This window comes from Pongo abelii, chromosome 4 (assembly GCF_028885655.2).
Source record: "Pongo abelii isolate AG06213 chromosome 4, NHGRI_mPonAbe1-v2.0_pri, whole genome shotgun sequence".
Taxonomy (NCBI): domain Eukaryota; kingdom Metazoa; phylum Chordata; class Mammalia; order Primates; family Hominidae; genus Pongo; species Pongo abelii.
The window spans coordinates 146,068,163-146,094,898 of NC_071989.2; the positions used below are offsets into that span (position 1 = coordinate 146,068,163).

General features: G+C 43.6%; 1 protein-coding gene across 14 annotated transcripts in view; it reads right to left on the minus strand.

Moving 5' to 3' along the window:
• The window catches only part of KLHL3 (kelch like family member 3), a 279,066-nt gene that overhangs the window by 61,278 nt on the left and 191,052 nt on the right, over window positions 1-26,736 (minus strand). For all 14 annotated transcript variants that reach the window (NM_001133720.1, XM_054555189.2, XM_063723948.1 and 11 more), the window contains 2 exon segments: window positions 9,539-9,701; window positions 15,547-15,668. In NM_001133720.1, the coding sequence (NP_001127192.1) occupies window positions 9,539-9,701; window positions 15,547-15,668 (285 nt within the window).

Below are 26,736 nucleotides of genomic sequence, written 5' to 3' on the forward strand. Positions count from 1 at the left end.
ACAAGGCACCAATAACTCCATCCCAAAGTCCACATGACTGAGAGAGGTACTTTCAGTACAAACAAAGGCAGGGAACAGGAAAATTCAGAGCATGTGTAAAGAACAGTAATAGTGAAGTCTAGCTAGAACCTAGGTGATGTCTTCATTCGTCCAACAAAGGTTTGCTGAGCACTCCCTAAGTATGAGGAGCTCTGCAGGCTCTTGGAGATGCAATGGAGAGGCAGACAAGGCTAGATCCTGGGGGAGGGATGCATGTGCCGGGGGCATAGTACCTTTTAACCATGGGTTAGCCCTTGAAGGGTAACTCTCCAATAATAACTAACTTTTCTTATCATTTCGCTTCTTTTTCTTAAAGAGGGGTGGACACAGAGAAAAATAAGTCAGTTAATTAAGAGTTCTGGTTAAGAGTCCTAATTAGCCAGGCTTTACTATAAGTAACAAATATTGTTTAAGTTCCATGTCCTGACTGGTAAAACACAATGAGTATGTTCCTGTCCATGTGGATGGGAAATTATGGAGAAGAGGAAGAGGCACCATATAACTTTCAGTCTTTTCCCCATCAAGCAACACAAACATATCTTCCCAATGTTAAAAGGATGATAAAATTTGGGTGATACATTCCCACGCAAGGGCTTTCTCTGGGGGTACAGTTGGGTCTCGGAGAAAGTTGAGGCCATTTCCTAATACTAGCTAACACCATTCTAAGCATTTTACATATATTATGTCTCTCAATCCCCGCAAAAGCCCTACTAAAGTGAGTATCAACATCCCCATTTTACAGATGGAGAAACAGAAGGTCAGAAAGTCTAAGACATGTGCTTAGGTTTACAGAATAGTAAACCTGGTATAGCCAGGTTTTGAACCAAGACTGCCCAATTATAATAACAAATATTCTGATGAGTATCTTAGGTACCAAGATAAACACCAATTCTGAGCAGTCCACTGGGGTAAAATTCAACACAGACATCAGAAAACCTTAAGAATCCCTCTCAGGGGTGCTGGACATAGAGACAGACAGAGAGAGGCATAGACAGAGGATATACATCTAAAAACCTTTCTTTGAGGAAAAAAGAGAATAATCTTAGTCCCTAAATTCCTAACTTCTTGGCATTTTGGAATCAGTTCTGGGTTCAAATCTCAGACCTAACCCCAGAATTAAGATATTTCCCTAATCCCCCCCATCCACTAGGCCAGAGGAAGTGATAGTCTTTGGGGTTCCCAAAGCCCCCCAAACAAGATATAACAATCACCCTAATCACCCTGCTTTATTACATGAATCTTTCTATTCTATTCGCACTGGGAGCCCCATGAGGTCAGGGATCAAGTCTGTGTTATTTGAAGCTGAATCCTCAGTCTCCAGCATAATATCTGTATATACTGAGCTCTAAAATTGTTACTGCACTTTCCTGACTGTTCTTCAAGACTGCCTAGGGTTCACGCAACCTCTCAAGCTAGCCCCAGGACTATTCTTCTCTCTTCATGGAATGAAATAAACCTAAACCTTTGATCTGGTTCATCTAACCTACAAGCTCAGAACAAATGGAATGATGACCCATCTGTGACTTCCTTGATTTTGCAGGGATTGAGAGACATAATATATGTAAAATGCTTAGAATGGTGTTAGCTAGTATTAGGAAATGGCCTCAACTTTCTCCGAGACCCAACTGTACCCCCAGAGAAAGCCCTTGCGTGGGAATGTATCACCCAAATTTTATCATCCTTTTAACATTGGGAAGATATGTTTGTGTTGCTTGATGGGGAAAAGACTGAAAGTTATATGGTGCCTCTTCCTCTTCTCCATAATTTCCCATTCACATGGACAGGAACACACTCATTGTGTTTTACCAATCAGAGATGAAATAAACCCCATAAGTCCCATAATTCCCAGGGCCAGCAGCCCCAGGGAACAGGTGTAAGTGCCTCTGAACTGAACCACAGGTCACACCTTCAGGAGAGACTGGCTGACACAGGTGGACACACAAACAAAATGGAAACATTTTGGCAGGGTGAAAAAACAAAACCACAGAACTGCCTTAAAACTCTCTCTTCTGCCCCTTATTACTCTATTTTTAGAGGCCAAAGGCAAGCTTTCTTGAATCAATGTTCAGCTTTCCAGGCTCATAGTTTCTCTGCTCTAGGGAAAAGGCTCAGCTCCCACAGGGAAGTAACAGAGACCCACCTTGACCTCTTCATAGAAGGGTCATGACCACCAGCCCTCAGACTCTAAATATTACTACCTCCACACTCCCTGGGAAGGCAGGAAATAAGCTCTCTTTCCATGTTGCCTTACTCCAGAAATATGTGTTGTCCTCTCCCTCTCTTTCTCTCTCTCTCTCTCTAGCTCTCTTTCTCTCTCTCACACACACACACGCACACACACACACACACACACAGCCAAGGGCCATAACAGTGCTATTGATTCAACAGTGAGGTTCCCCATAACCCAGAAAATGGAACAAGTGAAGTTTCCTAAAATCCTAACAAAGAGCAAGCAACGAAACCTATCTGTGTCTGCACGACTGCCTTATTTGCCACCTTCAAATTAGATGCAGAAAATCCAAGAGAGGCAGGAGTGAGGCAACCATCACGGAAAACAGGCTGGGCTGGTCTGGGTGGGTGGGAAACAAGTAGCGGGGCTTAGGACACAGACCTCTGCAGTCAGCTGGCCTCACTCTGGCACTGCCACTTACAAGCTGTTAATATATGATCTTAGACAAGTTACTAAACCTCTCTGGGGTTACAGTTTCTTCACCTATAAGCTGAGAAAATAATAACTCTTATACTTAAGTGAACAAAATGAGGCCATGCCTATGAATCATGTAGCACCATTCCTGGCACCTAGCAAGTATTCAAAAATGACAGAAATGCCCATCATTATGATCATCATTATTTCATGGTGACAAGTTAGGAGCAGCAATTTTAGAAGAGGATTCTCACTGAGTCAGAGATTTACGTTTTTTAATGATTTTCCGAATTTTTCTGCTGCCTTAATTTGATTACTTCATTCCATGATCTCAAATGACTCAATCAATCAAAAAAAGGCCATTTCTCTCCATAAGCACGTGAAATCCAATTGCTTTTCCATCCCATGGCTGGAGGTTTTCGCTTAGCTTTGGCAGACTGATGTAAACAACATGTCCAAAGAATTTTAATTGCTATTTCATTAATGAAGTCCCATTAACATCCCTCCCAAACAGCTCTGCTGATGGCCCAGTGTATGGCTGTCCAATTACCAAACAACAAAGTCCCCATAAACCTAGGCCCTGGCCTCTGAGGTTAAAGATTAAGCAGTCCCTGGAAACAACAATAATGAGGTATAAGAAACAGGCTGTGAAAGACACTGGGGTCCATTTCCCAGCTACTAGCTGTCCAGGAAGACTGTGATGCCATTAGCTAAGGCAAGAGTCTGAGCAGTCAGCTTCTACATGCGGGACATACCCTCCCTACCCCAGAATAACATATATCATAGCAAAGATCTGGGGGACTTCCCTGAGGGGGAAACTGAATCCAGAGGAAGCAGGAGGGATTGCCACAGCAGGAAGAGACAGGGCCCTTCCAAACAGGAAATCAAATAGGCAGCTGGACATAGAGATGATACTTCAGCCCCCACAAAGTTGTGCTCTCGCTGGAAAAGCCGAGGACCTACGAGAAGGCAAAACTGGCTTTAAAATAAAGTCACATTTGTTTAGAGAGCAAGTTGGCAAAATCTATCAAAAAATTTTTTAATGTACATTCTCTTTGATCCAACAACTATGCTACTAAGATTGTACCCTACAGGTATACTAGCAAGTGTACTCCAAAATATTACGTACAAGAATTCTCATGGAAGCATTTTAAATAAAAGAAAAAACTGGAAATATTAATGTCTATCAATAGAAGACTGGTTAAATAAATTATACTCCATCCATGAGATGCAGCAGACTAAAAGAATAAGATATAGCCATACACAAGGGTGTGGAAATAATTGCAAGATTTGTATTGTCAAACAAAAGTACAATGAGTACAGAGTGTTTCTGTTTATGTAAGTTAAAAAGCATAATACATAAATTCTGTAAGGATACCAAGGATCTCCCCACTTCAGAGAGACAGCCTGGGAGAAGACTGGCTTTGCATTTTATACCTCTATGTACTGCTTGCATTTTTTGGTCATGAGTATAAATTGCTTTTATTGAATATATTACCTAAATTTTTCAAACAATGGTCTAGAAATGTATCTGCTAACATGGAAAGACATTCAGAATATACTGCTAAGAATGTTTTTTTAAGAGATGGGGTGTCTTGCTATGTTACCCAGGCTGGATTCAAATTCCGGGGCTCAAGCTATGCATGAAAGCTTGAGCTATCAACCTCAACCTCCCAAGTAGCTGGGACTATAGGCACCTGCTACTGTACCTGGCTAAAATGTTTTTTAAGCTGGAAAGCATACATATACAATGAAAACTATTTGGAAGGATATACATCAAGGTGCTGCCAGCAGTTCTCTCTGGGTAGGATTGTGGTATATTCTTTCCACCCATGTGCTTTTTCTGTAATAGTCAGGGATGAGTTTTTATTAAAATAGCAATAATAACAACAGAAAAAGAAAGCTTTTTAGAGAAGGAAAAGAAAGAGAATTCAGCAGCTAAACTGGAATCTACAGACAAGTGAAGGCAAAGCAATGCTAGCCAGAAACTGGGAAGAGTAGGGGAGGCTGGACAGGACATACCTGCCTGCACTACACATCTAGATAAAGAGAAAACAAACCCAGAAGTCCTGGAAATCCTTCCGCCCCAAAAGTGCATGTGGTCTGCAGCAGCAGTGACCTGAGGATTCCTGTCTCTCCTGCCTGGACCCAACTCTGAGGCTCCCTCACTGCAGATGATGAGGCTGGCAGGGAGGCTCCACAGCACAGCCCCTGTGGTGTCTACTTCCATAGAATGCTCTCCTCCCCATTCCCCCTGTTCCCCAGATCATCCTGGAAACAGGATAGGATGCACTAGTCCCATGATAGAGAGGAGAAAATAGGCTCAGGATTACTCAGCTCCAAAGTGTTAGCTGGTCTGATTCCTAGTTCTGATCTGGAAGGTCTCCTTGTAGTTTGTTGGCATGAAATACCTTCTAACTCAAGGCCTGGGTCCAGGGAGACCTGTGACCACAGAGACCAATGCTTTCCCTTGTGTGTGACCCTAGTGGGTGCCTGCACCCCCGCACTTACAGTAGAGTGAGGTCACAGGTCTGTCTCAAGAGGCAGAGATGGCAGAGAACCCCAGGCTCCATCTAAAGCCAGGGGTACAAGGAAAAAAGCAGGCCCACATCAGTCAGTGGGTTCAAGGGAGTAAGCATGGATAATCATTTTCTACTTCTTCTCTAAATACTGCACAATCTAACCTTCATTCCCTTCTTCTAACATCTTTGCATCATGGCCTTATCTTCTGCATTATACTACTTTAAAAATATTACCTCCCTAGTGTGCAGAGCAGAGTGGGCTGCAGAGAAAGCCACCCAGGAGAGGATCACAGGCTCCACAGAAGGCCTGCATAACAGGGAGAAGACTCTCAGCCTGAAGATCATGCTGACCCAGCCAGGGAAAGTAGGAGGGCCTGTTCACTCATTCAGTGAGGGAACAGGCTCCATGTGTCTGGGAGGAAGTCACCCGACAGGGAAGAGAAGAAGACACCCACATGGCGCTTCCTCCATCCCAAGATGATGACATACCCTGTGTCTAGCGGACAGCTGGATGTCTGTCTACACTGTCTGGTTGTTGGGATTTGGTGACTACATTGCACAGGCTTCCAGGAACATGCTTTCAATGGAAAATGCCAACTCTAGCCACGTGCACTCCTCAGTTACTGATTCACAGGGCATCTTTATGTCCAAACTGGGCCTAAAAGCTATCGAATATAATAAACACTGGCTCTGGAGTCAGCACCGTCTGAGCTTGAATCCTGCCTTCTGTCCCTTCTGTCACTATGTGACCTCAACAAATTACTTCACCTCTCTGTGCCCTGGTTTCCTCAGCTATCATATACATCAAATGGGATGATGCCAATATAATGCTTAGCATAGGGTATGACCCAAAGGGAGAGCTCAATAAACACTAGCTAAGAATAATTCATCAGGATGTCTGCATACACAGACCCACAATGCGGACAGAACTCAATCACTATGACAGCAACAGGACCAAAGAGCACCAGAAAGATGGATGTGTTCCCAGCTGCATCTTCTGCACTCTCCCACAGATGAGTCTCATCATCAGATAGTGAAAGGGGCAAAGGGAGAAAACACAGACATTGAAAGTTGGGAAAAGCCAGGCCAGAAGAGCCGGGGAGCCCTATTAAAGGTGGGGATTCACATTACAGACATGCACATCAAAACTACCAAGTGATATCATCTCATACCAGTCAGGATGGCTATTAGTAAAAAGTCAAAAAACAACAGATGCTGGCAAGGTTGCAGAGAAAAGGTAATGCTTATATACTGCTGGTGGGAATGTAAATTAATTCAGCTACTGTGGAAAACAGTCTGGAGATTTCTCAAAGAACTAAAAATAGAACCACCATTTGACCCAGCAACCCCATTACTGGGTATATACCCAAAGGAGAATAAATTGTTCTACCAAAAGACACATGCACACATATGTTCATTAAGCACTATTCACAATAGCAAAGACATGCAATCAATATAGGTGCCCATCCACAATGGATTGGATAAAGAAAATGTGGTACACCATGGAATACTACACAGCCATAAAGAAGAACAAAATCATGTCCTTTGCAGTAACATGGACACAGCTGGAGGCCATTATCCTAAGTTAATTAACACAGAAACAGAACACCAAATATCACATGTTTTTACTTGTAAGTGGGAACTAAACCCTGGGTGCCTATAGACATAAAGATGGGAACAACAGACACTGGGGACTCCAAAAGGAGTGAGGGCAAGGGCTGATAAATTTCCTATTGGGTACTATGTTCACCATCTGAGTAATGGGATCAGCAGAAGCCAAAACTCAGCATCACACAACATACAAACATAACAAACCTGCACATGTACCTCTTGAATCTAGAATGTAATTTTAAATTTTAAAAAAGGTGGGGATTCAGTATACTCCCCAAACCTCAGACAACTGTATCAGCCAATTAGGGTGGGATATGTGCTAGGTGTGCACACACATGCATGCACACACTATGTGGAAGGAAAGGGCTGGTAAGAGGAGACACAGAACAAGGAGACAGAATTTCTGTCATCTAAGCACTCTCCCTTTGCCACTGCACTAGCAAATGTTTGTGAAAAGAATCTGCAGGCCAGGTGCAGTGGCTCACACCCGTAATTCCAGCACTTTGGGAGGCTGAGGCAGGCGGATCACAAGGTCAGGAGATTGAGACCATCTTGGCTAACACGGTGAAACCCCATCTCTACTAAAAATACAAAAAATTAGCCTGGCATGGTGGCAGGCGCCTGTAGTCCCAGCTACTCGGGAGGCTGAGGCAGGAGAATGGCGTGAACCCGGGAGGCGGAGCTTGCAGTGAGCCGAGATTGCGCCACTGCACTCCAGCCCGGGCGACAGAGTGAGACTCCGTCTCAAAAAAAAAAAAAGAATCTGCAGAGAAAATGCTTGCCTTAGCAAAGAGCCTGGCTCCTGCTAAAGCAAAGCCTTAGCACATCCATCCATCTAGAAAGTGACCTCTTCAAAGGCTTCACCGGGAGCCCTCCCCAGGAACAGAAAGGGCTCCCTAAGCGAAGGTGGAAAGGCAGTGGAGAATATGCAGGGAAAAGAGAGCACAGGAACGGCAGAGAAGCAGAAGGGTCAAGGTTCAGAGCCAGAAAGAATCAGCAGGACTCAGAATTGAGGCTACTGGGTAATGTCCTTCACAAAAATCATCATATCAAGACTATCTTTACAAGTCTTAGGAAAGAAGACTTGTTTATGCCTTCAGAAACAGGCTGCAGGGAGACATTAGAGTCTCTGAAGGCTCCTGGGGTCAGGGACTTAATCAGAGAGAAAAAGCATGCCAAGAAACAGTGCAAATGTTTGTTGCTTTGTTGACCAAGAGGCTAACACAGCACAGGTAGCTAGCTGGCAGGTCCTCACCTAATTTCCAGACACTGGCTGAAGAGGAGACACTGAACAGAACAGCAGCCATGACAGTGCTTGAGCAGGGGGAAGGAGGAGGTGTTTTATTGCAAAGGAAGAAGGTGGCCATGACTGAATTTATCAAGTTAAATGATCAGACCTATTTCCTAGTCATTCATCATCTTTCTTCAGGCTGGAACAAGTGGCAATGAAGATTTCTTTCCAGCTAGCTAAATAAACATGATGGACTGAATATAAATGTTCATTTCTACTCCCTCCCAAAACCCCATTAAAATAACAGAATGACAAGCTCTAGTGCAGAGAACGTCTCCAAGAAAAATAAGTGAACCAACAGATTATCTGATGTATTGAGGACTGTTCTAACAAGAATTAGTGGTAGAACCATACACTATGCAAGAGAAAAAGACAATTATTAACTGCCCTTCTTATTAAAGTTTTCTGATTTAAAAAAACACTATAATTATAATAGATGGCTTAGTTCAGTTGTGGAAATGGTTTTTGGACAATAAAGAAGGGGATGGCTGTGTATAAAGGGAAAGTCTGCGAAAGCTCAATCTTATTCTTCTGGAGAAGTCAACAAATAATATCTAAAACTAATAAATCAAAAAATAGCAGTTACACATATTATTTTGATAAATGGAGGTGAGTAGCAGATGAAGTAGCTTTTAGCTGGATCAGAACCTGCATTTTAATTCCTTAAGGATTGAAAATGAGTGGCTCTGGAGCACAAGACTCAGTGTGGAAAGGTGGAGCAGGGCACTCCTCATCATTATAAGCCCTGCAATAGTACGTGACTTTTTTTTTTTTTTTTTAGATGGAGTCTTGCTCTGTCACCCAGGCTGGAGTGCAGTGGCGAAATCTCAGCTCACTGCAAGCTCCGCCTCCCGGGTTCACACCATTCTCCTGCCTCAGCCTCCCAAGTAGCTGGGACTACAGGCGCCCGCCACCAAGCCCGGCTAATTTTTTTTTCGTATTTTTAATAGAGACGGGGGTTTCACCGTGTTAGCCAGGATAGTCTCGATCTCCTGACCTCGTGATCCGCCTGCCTCAGCCTCCCTAACTGCTGGGATTACAGGCGTGAGCCACCATGCCTGGCCAGTACGTGACTTTTAAAAGAATGTTCATGGAACACTCAGATAAAAACAAAGGTTTTCTTAACAATAACAAGACCTAGCTCAAGACCTAGCTCAGTTTGCTCTCCCCACTCCCCAAGTCTTCTTGGATCTCCTTCCTCTACTCTAGTGAAAATTACTGTCTGTACCATCCTCTTGGCAATTAATCATTTTCCACTTGGCAACGAGCTAAACTGTCCTATAATTAATTATCTTTCCACCTGTCTCCCTAACTAAATCATAGCTGCTTCACAGCAGAGACCACTTCTCATAATCTTTGGGGAGTCTGCAGAAGACCAGGTGATTAGATCCACAAACTCGGAGGAGGTGCAGCAGTCCGGCTCCCCCTTACCTGCATAGGCATTGGCCTGCTGCAGAAGGTCAGTGCAGGTGTGCACATCTGCAAACGCACGGATGCCCAGGCAATTGGTGGGATGCAACTGAGACTGCAGGAAGTCACAGCAGTTCTGCCGAACATCCATGAGCTGCAGCAAGCTGGCTGCCGGGAGGAGCACCTGCAAGAGAAGGTGACATTCTCAGACATTGGATCCCACTGGCAGGGACTCATCTGCCTTTTCCTATCATATCACTCCCATGCTCAAGATCTTTTCATGGCTCTCCACTGCCTGCCCAATAAGTCCAAACTTCCTAGCCTGCTTTCCAGCCTTATTTCCCACTACTCTGCCCTTCACAGACCCTAAACACCAGCAGATTCTCTGTATCCCTACAGCCATGCTTCCCAGTCTTTAATCCCTGGGGATCTTATTAAAATGCAGATTCTAATTCATTAGGTCTAGGATGGGATCTGAGAGCCTGTATTTCTAATAAGAACCCAAGTGATGCTTGCAGTTGCTGGTCCACAAACCACACTTTGAGTAACAAAACTCTACACACACACACACACACACACACACACACACAATGGTTCTCATACTGGGCTGCACACTGGAATTACCTTAAGAGTTTTAACTACTGATGCCTAGGTCTTGCCCTAAAAGAATCTAACTCAATAGGTACGGAGTGTGGCCTGGACATTAAGATGTTTTTTAAAGCTCCCCAGGTGCTTCTAATGTACAGCCACGTTTGAGAGCCACTGTCCCACAACCTTCAGTGTACTGTCCTCATTCAGAAAGGTACTTAATGAATGATTAATTACTGAACATCTATGTGCCAGGCACTAGTTTAGGCTCTGGGATTCAGGGGTAAGCAAGAGAAACCAGATCCTATTCTCCTGGAGTTTAGAGTCTACTGGAACAAGATTCATTCCAAATCCCTCAGGACTCAGGCAACGACACTTTATTCTCCCATCAAACAGATACAAAGCAAAGAACATCTTTAGGTACATTCTTAGAGAAAGGAGAGCTAAGTTTCCATTTAAAAGGTCACAGGACACATGACTATTTATACTATATCCTGAAAGACAGAAATAGTTCTTGCTCAGGTGTATGTGCATGCGTTTTTCCTAAGAGTCAGGGAAGACTGGCTTGAGCAGGCCCACTGGGTGCTCAGACAGCCAACCTCTATCAATTTTCCCTAGGACTTTCCCTCAGCTGCTGAAGCCTGCCTCTAGATCAAACATACAGGATAAAAGGCCAAAGTCCTGTCCCACTCCAGCTCTGCTACCCTGCCCTTCACCTATGGAAGCAGCAGGTAGTCTGAGAATGATTTTCCAAAAAGAAATTTAGAAAAAAAATCACACTACAGAATAGCTTAATTTAAGGCTGCTTATCTTGGGGACCCTGGCATCCACTTCACCCCAAAATAATCCCCTTGCCCCAGGCCTTTGCTCTCAGCTGCTGCCCTGGCTCTGGGAGAGAGTGACTGAGCCAGCTACACTCTAGCTGTTCCCAGCCACAAGGGCTTGCCCAGGAAGATATGGGCTGCAGATGCATTTGTTTTCTTGATTCAGGACACTTGAAAAAGACTTCTTTTTTTTTTTTTTTTAAGTGATTTAAATTCTGGACTCTGTCTTTCTCCCAAGACAGCTCTGAGTCCTCAGCTTTGACTCTTATCACTTTTATGTACTCAGGCCAAAAACTCTGCCCCACTGCCCATTTGGGGGCTTTGTCCCTCCACTGGGGTTACCAACAGTCCTAGTTTTTCCAGGGCTGGGGGTTTCCCAGGACTTTCAGGGCTAAAAATGGAACAGTCGGTCACCCTTCATTATCCCTGCCCACAGACAATAACCACCAAGAGCCACCACTATCAGTGCTCGAACTCCTGAGCCAAATGCCTACGCTCAACAAGGAAAGCTGCTCCTACCCACAGGCTTACACTTCTCTCTCACAACAGCTGAGTTCTAGAAAACGTGCTCCTTTTCCCTTCCTCCTTCCTCTCTTTCACTATCCTATATCCCCAGCAGGAAAACAGTAAATTAACACCATGTCTGTGATATTTTCTGAACCACTAATACATTCCTGAGAAAGAAAAAGATAAAATCACCCTCTTCTGAAAGTTTTGGACTATAAATGAACACAGCCAGGATCCAAATCTAACCACCTGAACTCTCTCCCCACTAAGCAGCCACCATCTCCACTAAGCAGCCACCATCTCCACTAAGCAGCCATAAACTGGGAAACTCAATTAACCTGTGAGCTTGCTCAGCCTGGCCAAACAGATTCCAGGACCAGATTAGTCTCTGCCTGCTAGTCAAATGGAGATCCATTAACCATTCTTGCTAAATGCACACCAGGAATAAAAAGCTCTGCTCCCAGTCTCCAAATGACCTCCATGACACCCCCTGGCCAGTATCAGCTAGAGTTAAGACTGGTGTTCAGGCCATAGGTTGACCAATCATGCTGATTTACCTGGGACTTTGCCATTTTTACCACTGAAAGTCCCCATCCCAGAAGGCCCCTCACTTCTGGGCAAAATAGGATAGGTGTTCATCCTAGGGAGGAGTAACCTCTAACCAGTGACCCTAAGAAGCCCTGAGGGAGAGGAAGCCATCAAATGTTGGCCAGCGCAAACCCTGCTCAGAGGTATGGTAAACTCCAAAAGGGCCAGATGTGAGAAGAGGCAGGAATTCAACAGCAACCCTCTCCCCACCACCCACCACCCAAGAGGATTTCTGAGAGTCCAATCTGCCCCCAGACTGCATTCCAGCAAACTCCCCAATGCCATACACATACACAAGATCATGCCAGTGACACACAGTCCCTTCCCCCTTCCCCTCTTCCAAGGAGACAGCAGCACAGTGTGGTGCTTAAATTCTCAAGCTCATGACAACCAGCCAGAGAAATGAAATAATAAATATTTCCTGAATATACTCCTTAGGTTACACTTTCCATTTTTAAAACCTCCCTGGATAGAGCTACCCACATAGCTTTCAACTTCCCTACTGTTCACAATACCCACTTAGTAGGCAAAAATTATAAGGCTTTCTACCTATCCACACCCCTTATCCTGTTTGAGTCCACGCCTACCCAAAAGCCTTCCCAAACCAACTTCCTAAAATGAATGGGGCTTCTGGTTTCTCTAGTTGCTCTTTCCCTCTCTTTGACTCTGAGACTGGCTTAGAGTCAAAAGCCATTTTCTTCCTTCTACTTGCTTCATACAGAAAAGTGTGGGAAAAAAAAGTCAAGGAAATCAGAATGCTGAAGGGAAGGCTTGGAGGCTGGAAGATGTACCACTGCTCAGACTCTGGGTCTCAGGGATAAATTAGGGCCCCATCCAATGGGGTTCTGGGATCTAGACACAAGTACAAAAAACACATTCCCAGAGGCCCTGAAAGAAAAAAGAGCAATACATCCATGAAATGACTGTCTTCAGTTCCCTCTCCCCACATCAACAGGGCTTTGAGAGGACTTCCTCTTCTCTTATCTTGTCTGAAACTCCACTTCTTCAAAGCAGCAGCAGTGACAAGATTATGAACAAAAGGCCAAGCGTAGGTCCTCAGCTTTGAAGCAAGACCATCCTCATAGAATAACTAAGGCAGTACTGCCTGGTCCCTGGAGGGAGGAGGCTGAGATCAGAGGAGTACCTGGCCAAAACCACCCATCAGGATGGAAGATTACCATAAGTCAAAAATCTTCTAGCTTGCCTTCTGCCACCTCAGCATTACAGTTCTTGGAAAACAGGCCCTGAAATGGCCCCCGGTAAAGAGTTTACAGGTTACCCTTCAGCTTGCAATGGCTTCCCCTCCATTTTTCATGTGCAGGCCCTGTTTTGTTTTTTTTTCTCCCTCAGATAACATGAAAACACAGCAGAGGATATCCTGCCACAGAGTTTGCTTCCTTTAGCAAAAACAAAAGGAAATGCCCTGCCTCAGAAAGCACCTACTCCTGGAATTGTAGGGAGGCAGGGCCATGCACAGAGGGAGGGCACCAGCCAGGGGGCCCAGGTGTTGGGGCCACCCAGGGTGTCTGCCCCAACCACACAGTGGGTCTGGCACAGAATCAGTGCCACATAAAGAAAGAAAGGAAAGGAGGTGGGGGGTATATAGATGAACAGGAAAGCTGGCAGAACAGCACTGTGATTAAGCGTCATTTTGAATTTTGACTCCTCCACTTACCAGCCATGCAACTAAGGACAAATTACTTAACCTCTCAATGCCTCTGTCTCCTCAAAAATAAAATGAGGACAATAAGGTTTGTTATGAGGATCTAAAGCAGTTAACACAGTGCTTGGTACATAGGAAGCGCTCAGTTGATGTTAGTTTTTATTATTGTAAATAATTATGAGCCAAAGTCAAGGTTCTGATCATTCATTTAATGAGAAACTAGAATTCATCATAGCCACAGAGCACAGTGAGTCAGAGGGGCCTGGCTTCAGCTTCCAACTCTACCACTTACTCTCTATGTGACCATGGCAGTTTATTTAACCCCTTTGAGCACCAGTTTCTTCAGCTGTAAAGGAGGAATCATATTGGTATGGTCCAATGGGTGATTATAAAAATTGAATGAAATAATGCATGTGAATTGATGGGCACATGCTTGCTTATAGAAGTATGACTGCTGGTACCTCCACCACGGAAGGGGAACTTAGGGTCTCTCCAAGGTAAGTGTGGCTGGGAAGGGACTCTGGGTGTAGCTCTCACAGCCATTTAACCAAGCCCCAGATCTCTGACCCTTGTTTCTAAGGGTTTCAGGAAAGCCCCAGCGCCTCCATGCTAATCTCCTCACTGCACCAAATCCTCAATACCTCCTGTCTTCACAGACAACCTGTGAGCAACCACCTCAGCAGATACATAACAGCATGAAGAAGAACCCACATTTTTATCCAAACTCTCTTCTTCCCAATCTTTTTTTTTTCTTTTTGGAGACAGAGTCTCACTCTGTCACCCAAGTTGGAGTGCAGTGGTGCAATCTCAGCTCACTGCAACCTCCTGGGTTCAAGTGATTCTCCTGCCTCAGCCTCCCAAGTAGATGGAATTACAGGCACCTGCCACCACGCCCAGCTAATTTTTGTATTTTCAGTAGAGACGGGGTTTCACCGTGTTGGCCAGGCTGGTTTCGAACTCCTGACCTCAGGTGATCTGCCTGCCTCAGCTTCCCAAAGCGCTGGGATTATAGGTGTGAGCCACCATGCCCAGCCCCTTGCCAATCTTTTTTTGTTTTTTCTCCAACATCACCCTTGACCTAACCACAGTTTAAAGTGAAGAGGTTAAAAGTCCCTAAACAATGAGGCTCAGAGAATTTTCAGTTTGCTGAACACATCCACATGCTGGGAGGGTGACATAACCCAACCTCATAAGACAGAAGCTTCTGGACTCAGGACCTCCAAACAGTGAACATTATGTCCACACAAACTGTACCTTGCTTTATGTACCTCTTAATCCTAACCAGGCAATAAGGATCCAGGTAGAATATCTTCTAACTATCCAAGTTTGTAAACACTTTGTATTTTACAGGAAAAAAAAAAGTTATTAAATAAATACATGATGAAAAGAGCAAAGAGAGCTGGTTCCAATTATAGACTTCTACTACCTCCCCTCTACTCATTTTATACCAAATTACTTTGCACTTACTGTTAGTACCCAAAAGTTATTCAGCTGTTTGAATTCTGAGATGAGACAATGACCTGGGGAGAACAGGAGTCACCTAAGCTCCCAGCTTTTCCTTCACAAGATTTTGAAGACATGAGTTAAAGACTTTCTACTCCCGGGGCCCAGGCTCATTCAGGGATATCATGGCCTAGTGGCTAAAAGCATGGGTGCCCAAGCCAAGAAGGCATGAGTTTGAGGACCAGCTGGCCGACCTCATGGCCATGTGGCCCAGGGCAGGTCACCTGACCTCTCTGGAGCTTTAGTTTCCTCTTCAGTAACCAACTGAATTGTTGTAAGGGTTAAATAAAACAACGCTGTAAAACAGTGGGTCCTGAGTGTGCAATACACTGAGCTATTAGTGAGCCTGAGTTTACCTGGACATTCTCTTCGGTCACCTCGATTTCAGCAGTATAGATGTAGTCAATCAGCTTACTCAGCGTCTGCCCATCCACGTCCTTGATTTCTATCTTTTTGGCTTTACTCTCAGACATGTCACCTAGAGTTTACAACAAAAACAAAAAGGACATAAATGTGGTGCCTGGGATATGTTTACCTTCCACATGGCCCCCTGCCCTGTCTTGGAAACATAAAAGCACTGCCTGGGCTGCAGGAGGCAGCAGAAGGGATTCAGGCACAGAAGAGGATAAACCAGGTAACATCAAGGTCACATCAGCTTCGGGTCTGTGATCACCTACAAACCCAGCCTTAAGCATTCCTTACTCTATTGCCCATTTCCATTTTGAAGGCAAATCTGTGTGCAATCACTCATTTAACCAACATTTACTGTAAACTTCCATATACAAGGCCAGAAAAAGTGAACAAGATATGTACCTGTCCTTAAGGAACACAAATCTAGTAAGGCAGATATATAAAAGTGTTTCTAAACAGTGGTGATAAGAGCTTAGTAGACAGAGTTATACACAAAGTATTGTGATAACAACAATAATAAGTAACATTTCTTGAGAGCTAACTATGGCCACACACTGTGTTAAGCACTTTAAAGTCTTTTAATCCTCGCAACAACCTATGAGGTTTATTAATATTATCGCCATTTTACAGATGAAGAAACTGAGCACAGGAGGGTAGGTAATTCATTTTGCCCACAGTCACACACCTAGGAAAGGCCAAGTTGGGTTGAAACCCAGGGAGTCTGACTCTAGAGTCCATATTTGTAACCACTACGCTATACTAAATCCCAAGAACACAGAGGAGGGTGCAACAAATCTCTCCTGAGAACTCCAGTCAAGCATCCTATTAAGAGGTCACATTTGAGAGAGGTATTAGAGGATGAGGAAGAGTTCTACAGGCAGCAAAGGTAGGAAGGATGAGCTGAATCTGGGATCCATTTGTGCAAAGAGAGGAAAGTACCAAAAGAAAAAATTTTGGTGAAATGGCGAGAGGTTGGTGTGGCTGGTACATGGAGTAACAGTGAGAAGAAGGAAGCTGGAGAGGTAGATGGGGCCAGGGCTTGACAAGCCCTGTAAGTCACATAAACAAGCTGGGACTTTATCCCAGGTGTAGCACCATTGAGAGGTTTTCAACAGGGAAATGACATCAACAGATGGGAATTTTTGAATGAAATTTTGGATGCAGGGTGGAAGCTAGATCACATGCAGGGAGAACAGCTGGAGGCCCTGATAATAATCCAAAAAAGAGAGAAGGTAGGGCTGTAAATAACGGCAATAGCAGCACCCCATTTCCATGGTCCTGAGGCCCCTTGCCTTCAGCCTGCACTCTATATACAACACATGGGTTTATCGAAAGCCAGGCCCATTCAACAAGGGCTGCTGATTTCAGGAAAGACAGGCAACACATGTCTTTGTAGAATGAAATAAAGGGCAACCTAACTGCAAGAAACAAGAGATCCAGAAGCCTTAATGTGAGTGTGAAAACAGAGCCTGGGCAGTTGTTTTCTCTCTGTGGAATTCATACACCAGAGCCAAGAAAATAAAGTACAGTACAGCATGTGGGCTGCAGACACCCACCTCCAAGCTGCACAGACTGCACATGATTCCTCCACTAATCCAGAGTCCCATCCTGATACAGTTCTAGAGCTGAATGACTGGAACGGACAGGAAAGTAGCGGGGGAGACATTCCAAACCCCGCCTGCTCCCTTAACTGCCAGATCAGGTGGACCTGAGACCCTCCACCCTGTTCTCTCTTCTCTGACTGCCAGTGGAAGCCTGTGAAAGGCCTCAGCACAGTGCCCTGGGGCAGAATGAACAGGTAAAGAAAAAAGGGAAAAACAGTATATTCCTCCTCCACCCATAAGACAGGCTCCACAATCTCTCTCTTGAGTTTATTGAGACACACAAACAAAAACATGCATACACAAGGAAATCAGAAGTTAAGCTATTAAAAAGTTCATTGATGAGGGTCCAGTTGGTAATTACACTGCAAAAGATAATCAAAGATAGCCAATTCTTTGTTTAAGGAGTTAGCCCTCAAAAAGTAAGACTTAAAAAATAGAGCAGCCGGACTGTAAGAACCAAGAGATTCAGAAGCCCTCACAGCAGTGTAAATCAGAGCCTGGGCTGACTGTTTTCTGCCTGTCAAATTTGTGGTTGAAAGTCAGGTTAGGGTTTTGTAACTTTGGGGTAAATAAATGGAAACTCCTGGAATTGTAAGAAAATATTTTTATATATGTGCAAAAGTTCACTTTTTCTAGGAGGATGACAGGTCATTTTTATCAGATTCTTACAGGCGTCTATGATTCAGAAAAGGTTAAGACACAGTTCTCTAGACAGTAGGTCTTTAGGAGACTTTTCCTTACTCCTTTACATGACCCTCAAATTTCTAATTTTCTATATTAAGTGCTTAAAACTTCAACAAGCAAGAAAAAAATGATGTGAAAGAAAAACTAAGGGCTCAAAGACACCACTTATTTTCTGAGAAAGCTTGTAGAATCCAATCTTATTATCTCTTATGAACCAGCAAAAATGACTACACCAAACTAAGACTTTAGTTTAAATGGGCCCTAAAAGTAGTCATAGTAATAGTCACTACTGTATACCTGACCTTCTGCTAAGGTACACTAATGTGTAACTGACCCACATTATTTCATTTAACCCTTGAAACAAGTCCAGGAGGTAGACAGTATTACTTCCATTTTACAAATTATAAAACTGGCATTTCTTTTTTTTTCGAGACGGAGTTTTGCTCTTGTTGCCCAGGCTGGAGTGCAATGGCACGATCTCAGCTCACCGCAACCTCTGCCTCCCAGGTTCAAGTGATTCTCCTACCTCAGACTCCCGAGTAGCTGGGATTACAGGCATGCGCCACCACGCCTGGCTAATTTGTTTTTTGTTTTTGTTTTTTTTTAAGTAGAGACGGGGTTTCTCCATGTTGGTCAGGCTGGTCTCGAACTCCCAACCTCAGATGATCCACTCGCCTTGGCCTCCCAAAGTGCCGGGATTACAGGCATGAGCCACCGTGCCCGGCCAAAATTGGCATTTCAAGAGGGATTTACACATAGATACTAAGAGGCAGGACTGAGATTTGAACTTTGGCCTAACTCTAGACCCTGTGTCATTTCTAATACATCCCTCAATAAAATCTCACCCTAACTAATAACCTTAATAAAACTATTCCCAAACTCAAGGCGTTGGTCCAAATTCTGAGGACAAGTTAGTACTTAATACCTAGCAAAGAACCAAGCGGCTTATCCTCAACACATAACAAAGTGCTTGGCATAAAACAAGCACTGAAAAAGTATTTACTGGAGTAGAAAATTAAAAAAAAAAGAAGGGAGGTTCTCTTGACATCTCATAATTCCATGGGCTTCAGTAATTCTGGAGGGGGAAAACCATCAAGGACTTGGTCATTCTTGCTCCTTCACTCATCTCTAATAGTTTGACAAAATATTTCCAGATAACAGAAGATGAGCCCTGTAAGTCCTTCCATGTTTGTGGTCAACCCAAGTGCTCTCTTCTGCTAGCTCTTCCCAAGAGGCCCAGAAAGCCACCTCAGACTCTGAACTTTCAGAGAATGTCTGTCAGCTGCACATCTCGTTAGCCCTTTCCATCTTCCACTTACATCTGCTAACATGCATGTCCTGTTTCTCCAAAGAGAACATGATTCTCTCATTTATTCAATTCACCAAACATATATCAGATGTGTCCTCATGTGTCAAGCACTGTGCTAGGCCCAGAGAATACAGTGGTTAACAAGTCACAGCCCTGCCCTCATGGAGCTCAGTCTGGTGGAGAGAGAGACAAGAAAACTAACAACTGCAAAAGATGTCAAATGTTAGAAAAGGAGACGTAGCTTTAAAGGTTCTTAAGCCAGGGATTCCTGCACCCTAAAGCTGCATGCAAAATGATGAGCACACAAGAGCACAGGTTTGCTCTTCCAGAGATAGAGTCCATTGTTTTCATCAGATTGATACATAATGGTTAAGAGCCACTGATCTGGAGCAGTCATAGTTATTCAGAAGAGAAGTGAGAATGAGGGAAGAGTATCCCAGACACACAGAATAGTATATACAAAGGTCTGAAGGTAACAAAGGGTGTGATCTATCTGGGAACCATAACAAGTTCAGTCTGGCTGGAGCACATTAGGGAAGAATGATGAGACAAGGCTGTAGATGAAAGCAGGAGCTGGACCATTTGAGGGACTTACAGGCCATGCTAAGGAGTTTAGACCTCATCCTAAGGGCAACAGGGAGCCCCTGATAGATTTTAAGCAGGTAAGGGATACATCAGATTTTTATATTGGGAAAATCACTGTAGCCACAGTGTGGATAATGGGTAGGGAATGGGAAAACAAAACAGGTGGCAGATTGACCAATTAGAAGACTGCTGCAGAATATCAGGTAAAAAATGATGTTGGCCTGACTGTGTCTTGAACTTCTTTAAATACTTAGACCGTTAGGGCCTTGCACTTAGCAGCCTCTGAGAACCACAGAGGGCCCAGAAAAGCAAGCAATCCCAGAAGCCTATTAGGTAAAAGCATCCAAGTCTTCATTCTAGATCCTAACAAGCACACTATGTGCACAGCTGAGACCTTTTTAGGTGGAAGACTGCCAAAGAAGAGCAAGAGGGAGAAGGATGGACTGGAGGAGGGAAAGGAAAATCTTTCATTATCACAGAAGACTCAAGATGTCTAGAAAAATCACTAGCTCATCTTCCAGGTCATTGGTATAAAAACAACCTTATCATTAAGTAAATAAAGCCTTGAGAATGAAAATGGAATAGATTGGTTGGCAGGTCTCTCTGACGAACACCACAGCTAAACCACCGACCACCCCTACATAGTTATATGTCCTTAAAGACAAGAAAAGGGGGTGTTCAAGAGTCCTTATGTCACAGAATACCTTCTTGCTCCTAACTTGAATTAGTACTGTAATTTAGTCTCATGTTCTGGGTGGAGAGAACACAGGAAAATCCTTATCCTTTGCACAATGATTCTTCATGGGCACTAAGATGGTTATGGAACTTTCTTCCCCCCAACCCTCATCTAAGTCCTAAAATCTGGGCTGCCAACTCATTTGGCTAGAGCTGAGCACTAAGGCAAAAGACATTAACCTCACAGGAGAAAAAGAAATACCCTGCCATCTCCTTGAATCCTGACCAACCCTGTTGCAGGTGAGTGGTCTGGGCCATTTGACTGCAGATCACGGAATGTCCTTAGTTCACAGGTCCTTATGTCACATTGGGAGTGAACAGCAGTCTGTATTCCTAGATGCCACACAGTCCTCTGTTGAAGCACAAGTTACCCTATATCACCTGTGAAATAAGGACATTCTCTGTTCTGCCTTTATCCCAAGGCTGTGTGAGAATCAAAGGAGACAATGAGATTGTGAAAGGCGGGACAGCAGGATCCAGCAGAACCACAGTGATAGACACCGCCTCATCACCCACCCTCCCTGGAATCTCATCCCTCCTCCACCTGGAAATATCTTTCTGCTCAACTAGAAGCACAGGAAGCACAAAGTCAGGAAAAAAATGCCTCTGTGTCATTACATAGTGACTACAAAAAAAAAAAAATCAACCCTAATCACCTCCACCCCCGACATCCACAAGAATTTTAAAAACTATGACGTGCTCTACAATAATAAAAGTAGACTTTATTAACTATCTACGCAGTGCCTTATACCCGTTACCTATATTTGTTCCCTAGTTATTGTTATTATTCCAGTCTCTTCAATAAGAAAGCTGAGGATCAGAGAGGAAAGTGAATTCTCCACACACCTATGCAGTTAAGATTGGAACACAGGTCATTATTACTCCAAAGCCCTTTCCAAGATACTACACCATCTCCCAGTGCAAGGTGGCATTACCACACTTGTGTTTAATCCTTAGTAAAGAGGCCCCCACATCATCAACTCCAAACCTCTTTATGAACATTCATAAAATATTCCTTACCAATAGTTTATCTCCAATGGTGGTCTCAATTTTAAGGCTGAGCTACTCTAAACCCAAACAAGTCTACCTCAGACCATCTTGGTCAAACTAATTGCACCTTAATGGAGAAACCACTGGGAGTGAATAGCAGTCTCTATTCCTGAGCACCACACAGTCCTCTGTTGAACCACAAGCCAAATTCCTGCTCAAAAAACTTGCCATTTCTGCATCAAGGGTAACATTATTAGACAGGACTACTGGCTCCCTCACCTTCAAATCTGGGTCTCTTGAGCCAGAAAAAGATGCCTGACTTTATTGTGATATGATAGGGACAGGAAGAAGAAGGCCTATGTCACTGTCACTTAGCCCAAAAGTGACTAACTCTAGAAGATAGCCACATGGAAGGTGAAGCCATTGCTCCTTCATCCCAGGCAGCCTCTGATACCTCCATCCCTTTTTCTCTGAACTATTCTACCTAATCCCTGACTCCTCAGGGACAAAACTCTCAGAAACCAGACCCTATCTACTACCACTATTACTCTGCAACCTCCCTGAAGGCCCACTTTGTCTAAGAAAATAATTCTATTCCCTAGTTCTCCTTCTCTCATTGTCCATTGCCTTGTATTCAGTTTTGCTGAGCTGCATGTTATGCAGAGCTCTTCAAAGGCATCAGTACACCATACAAACACCCGGAACACAGATACAGCCACAGGCCAGGGCCTGGTAGAGTCTGGCTTGCAGCAAGGGTGAAACAAGAGTTCTATGGAAGGAACTTCATGCCTGGGAAGTAAATAAGACAGCCAGGCCCTCGTGGTTCTGCCTTGTGGATAATTCGTGCCTACTCCAAGTCTAAGCCCCTTGTCTCTCACCTCCAGCACATTCCTGAACTCTCCTCCCTATTTCTACTTACCACATATTCAAACATACCAAACATCAGCCTAAATCTAATAAAAACTGGATAGTAACTCCTCTTTAAAAAACAAAAACCAATCTAAATCAGCCACTACATACAGAACAATATGACCAGATGAGTGGGACAGATCACTCCCAGGGCTTCATTTGGGATGGAAGCCCAAGTGTCTTTTAGCCATGATTATGGGCATAAGACCCTGAGCCCATATATTCTGTAGACCTCAGTTCCTTTAACACCATAAAATGGGGGCTGTATCGGATGACTTGTAGGCAGGGACCCACATGGAGTACAAATACTACAGTATACAGAAGCGATGGTAAAGGGCATGATAAAGAGAGAAACACTGATGAGGAGATTTTGGGAAAATTGCTTCCCTTGGGATGGAGGTGCTGGATGGGGAGGATGGGGAACGAGTCCTAGATATTTCATCTTTATAGGAAAAAGATGTGCAGAACACAGCACTACTGGCCTCCCAACTCAAGTTATGTTGAAAGCAGTAAAGGGCAAATAGGTTGACTGCTCATCCCAGATCTTCTTATAGACTGGTTGGATTGGGACACTCTCTGATGGGCACTCAGACTTCAGTTTCACATTTATTCCAAGTTATTGTCCACAGGACAATGGTCAAGAAGTGTGGGAGTGGTATTTGGAACCACGTCAGGACATTTGGGCAACATGAACTCAGAGGACAAAAAAATAAAAATATTTAAGCTTGAGTAAAAGATCATAATCATACAACTCAAGTCAGAAGAAGGCCATGTGTATTTTACTTTCCTTTTGGCTTTAAACATACTGATAGAAATGGACCTAACGAGAGTCAGCCTCTTACTCTCAGCACACAATGCATTTTACACGTTTTGAAGCTGAACCTGATAATTAGAACAAAATTTTGCAATGTTACTGGAGATTTTTATACCTGTTTACCAAGGTTTAGGCAAAGCCAACGGGCCTTAAAAATATATAAATCTTAGATATCTTACTGATAGGAGCATAAGCTGGTACAACTGTTCTTTAGATCAATGCGGCACATGTCTCAAAAGTCTTCAAAGTGTGCATACCTTTTAATCAAGTACTTCTTATTCTAGGAATCTATTCTAGTAAAATAATCAGGAATGTAAATAAAGATTAAGATGCAAGGATGCCCATTACAACATTATTTATAATAACAAAATATTACATAAAACTATAATTTCCAACAAAACTATAATTTCCAACAAAGAAGGAAATGAATTTTCTTTTTTTTTATTATTATTATACTTTAAGTTTTAGGGTACATGTGCACAATGTGCAGGTTTGTTACATACGTATACATGTGCCATGTTGGTATGCTGCACCCATTAACTCATCATTTAGCATTAGGTATATCTTGAATTTTCAATTAGAGTATATATAATGGAATCTTATGAAGGCATTAAAATTAGGTTGTAACTGCAATTTCATTGACATGGAAAGATATTCATTATATATTGCTAAGCTCAATTAAACAAATTTTTATTGAGCACCTGCTATATGGAAGACCATGCTAGGCAGCAGGGACATGGTGGTGAATTTTAAGGTATAGTTCTTACCCTTATAAAGCGTATGATTGGCCAGGGAAATCAAATATTGAGGAAGTAATAAGGTGAGTAGTAACACCAAAGAGAAGTATAAAGTACCATGGGAGTAAGCAGCAAAGGAATTTAACCTAAGCCAAAGAGGTCATAAAAGGCCTTCCTGAGGAAGTGATGCTTAAGCACTAATGAAGGATGAACGGGAGTCAGACAGGCCAAAAGATGGAGGAGAGAACATTCCAGGAAGATGAATAGCAATTAAAAAAAAAAATACATACATCAAAAAAGGCTATTTCAGCTGGGAGCAGTGGCTCACGCCTGTAATCCCAGCACTTTGGGAGCTGAAGCAGGTGGATCACTTGAGGCCAAGAGTTCAAGATTGCCTTGCCAACATGGCAAAACCCACTCTCTACTAAAACTACAAAAATTAGCCAGGCATGGTGGCACACACCCGTAGTCCCAGCTACTCAGGAGGTTGAGGCACAAGAATCACTTGAACCCAGGAGGCGGAGGTGGCAGTGAGTTGAGACTGCACCACTATACTCCAGCCTGAGCAAAAGAGCGAGACTCTGTCTCAAAAAAAAAAAAAAAAAAAGACTATTCAACTGTATACATTAAATGAACTTATTTATGTTAAAATATATATTTTGTATATGTATACATTTATAAATATAAAATCTAAAAAGATATAAACCATACTCTTACCTAGATGTTGTAGTACATGTAATTTTTTACTTTTTGCTTGCCCACAGTTTCTGGTTTTTACCTGTAATAAACACATGTGAACAGTATTTGGATGGATGGGTGAATGGATGGGTGGAAGGATGGATGATAACCAGGTTTAATGGAAGGCTTGGGCTGGGCGTTGCATTACACTGCTTTCTTCTCTTGATTCTCCCATCCCTTCCATTCCTAGAATCTAAGAATGCCCCAGAAGCACTTTTTCTTCCAATTTGTAAAATCACTTTGGTTTTGCTACGACACTTCCGCTACTTCAGAGGCAAGTTCATTAACAAAAAGTGGAGCCAGCATGACAATTCATTGCAATTCCAAACAGATTCCTCTCTCAATACTGAACTTTCCAAACTCTACACACAAAGAATAACTGGCAGAGCTATTTATTGAAGTTACAGCTAAATAACTATTGCAGACAAGATGAACTATTTTAAAATAGAGATTGATGAAGGAAAGGGGGAAAAAAGGAAATAAAGGCCTTGCAACTAGGGTTTAGGACAACTCAAAAGGGAATGCAGCTCAAAATTTCCAGATACTGAACTTAGCTAGTTTTCTGGGCTACAATGTGAAATCCCTGGCCCAAGGCTGAAAGTAAGGTAAGAGTAGCCTGGTCCACTTAGCAGAGGCACCACTCCAAGTTGAGACCAGCTCCTTCACATGACAAGCCAAGGGGGACACACATGTGACAAACTCTCAGTGCACAAGTGCCAAGTCTCTCCCAACAAAACCAGTCTTGCCCAGCTGTGTACCGTATTAGGAAAAGGGTTACAGCCCATTCAGTAAAAATGTACCTGCACTCACCCATCCTTAGCAAGCTTGTGTTCATTCTTCAGACATTCACTTATTCACTGCCTCCTGTGGTGGGCATGGAGGATTCCACAATAACAAGACATGTTCCCCAAGTGTCCAAAGCTCACAGTCAGGTGCAGGAGATACTTCACTCACTCATTTAAAAAATATTTGTATCCTGCCATGTACCAGGTGCTCAGTATATGGTAACAAACAAGCCCATCAAGGTCCCTGTCCTCATGGGGCTTATATTCTAGTGAGGAGAGACAGGTAAAAAACACATAACAACAAACCAAGATGATTTTCAGATGGTGATAAATGTTATGAAAAGATGAAGTCAAGTTATAGGATAGAGAGAGACCTGGTGTGGAACTATGGCCAGAGTGGTGAGAGGGGGCCTGCCTGAGGAGACATTTGCAGGACGAAAAGCAGTCAGTTACATGAGATACAGGGCATGGGCATTATAGATCCCAGGAAACAGACAAGAATGCAGGGTGACAGTCGCCATACTCAGAGCAGGCACAGGCACTTGGAAAGCATGTAGAAGGGACACCTGACCCAGTCTGGAGGTCTCACCAAGCCCAGATGGCCTCCTTCTGTTGGCAGTGATTGATAGAGCCCTGAAAGTACCTGGTTCAGGGGAGGTGCTGAGAGAAACTACAGACATGAAGCTCAGCCTGTGGGTTTCAGGTAATTCAATCTCAGAACTAACAGATGGGAAATATTTGGACAAGGCTATTGGGCATGCCCAGTAAACAGGGACCCTGGAAAGTTGGCAAAGGTGCTGAAACTGAATGCCAGATATTGATTATACCTATTTCTCATCTCCCTCAAAACCCATCATCATTTTTCCAAATCTCCTCCACTCCTGTAAAGACTAGAGGAGGCCCAGGGCCCCTGTCTGGAATGAAGGTCTAGGGAAGGACAATAGGTAGGCCAGCTAGTAAAGCACTGGGCCAGGTGCCAGGAAGCCAAGTCCCACTCATTCACTGTGACCTTGGGCAGGTCTCTTCCCTTGTCTCAGCCTCAGTGTCCTCCATCTGCAGAGTGAGAGATCAGAAGACCTGGCCATAAGCCCAGGAGTCTACATTGTTAACAAGCTCCCCCACATGATTATGGTGCAGGGTGAGTTTTGAGAACTAATGGACTATGTGAGTCTACCTTTTTTCCTCATGGTGGACAAGGGCTACATGCCCAACTGGCCTGGACTTGGTTCCATCAAGTCCTCCATG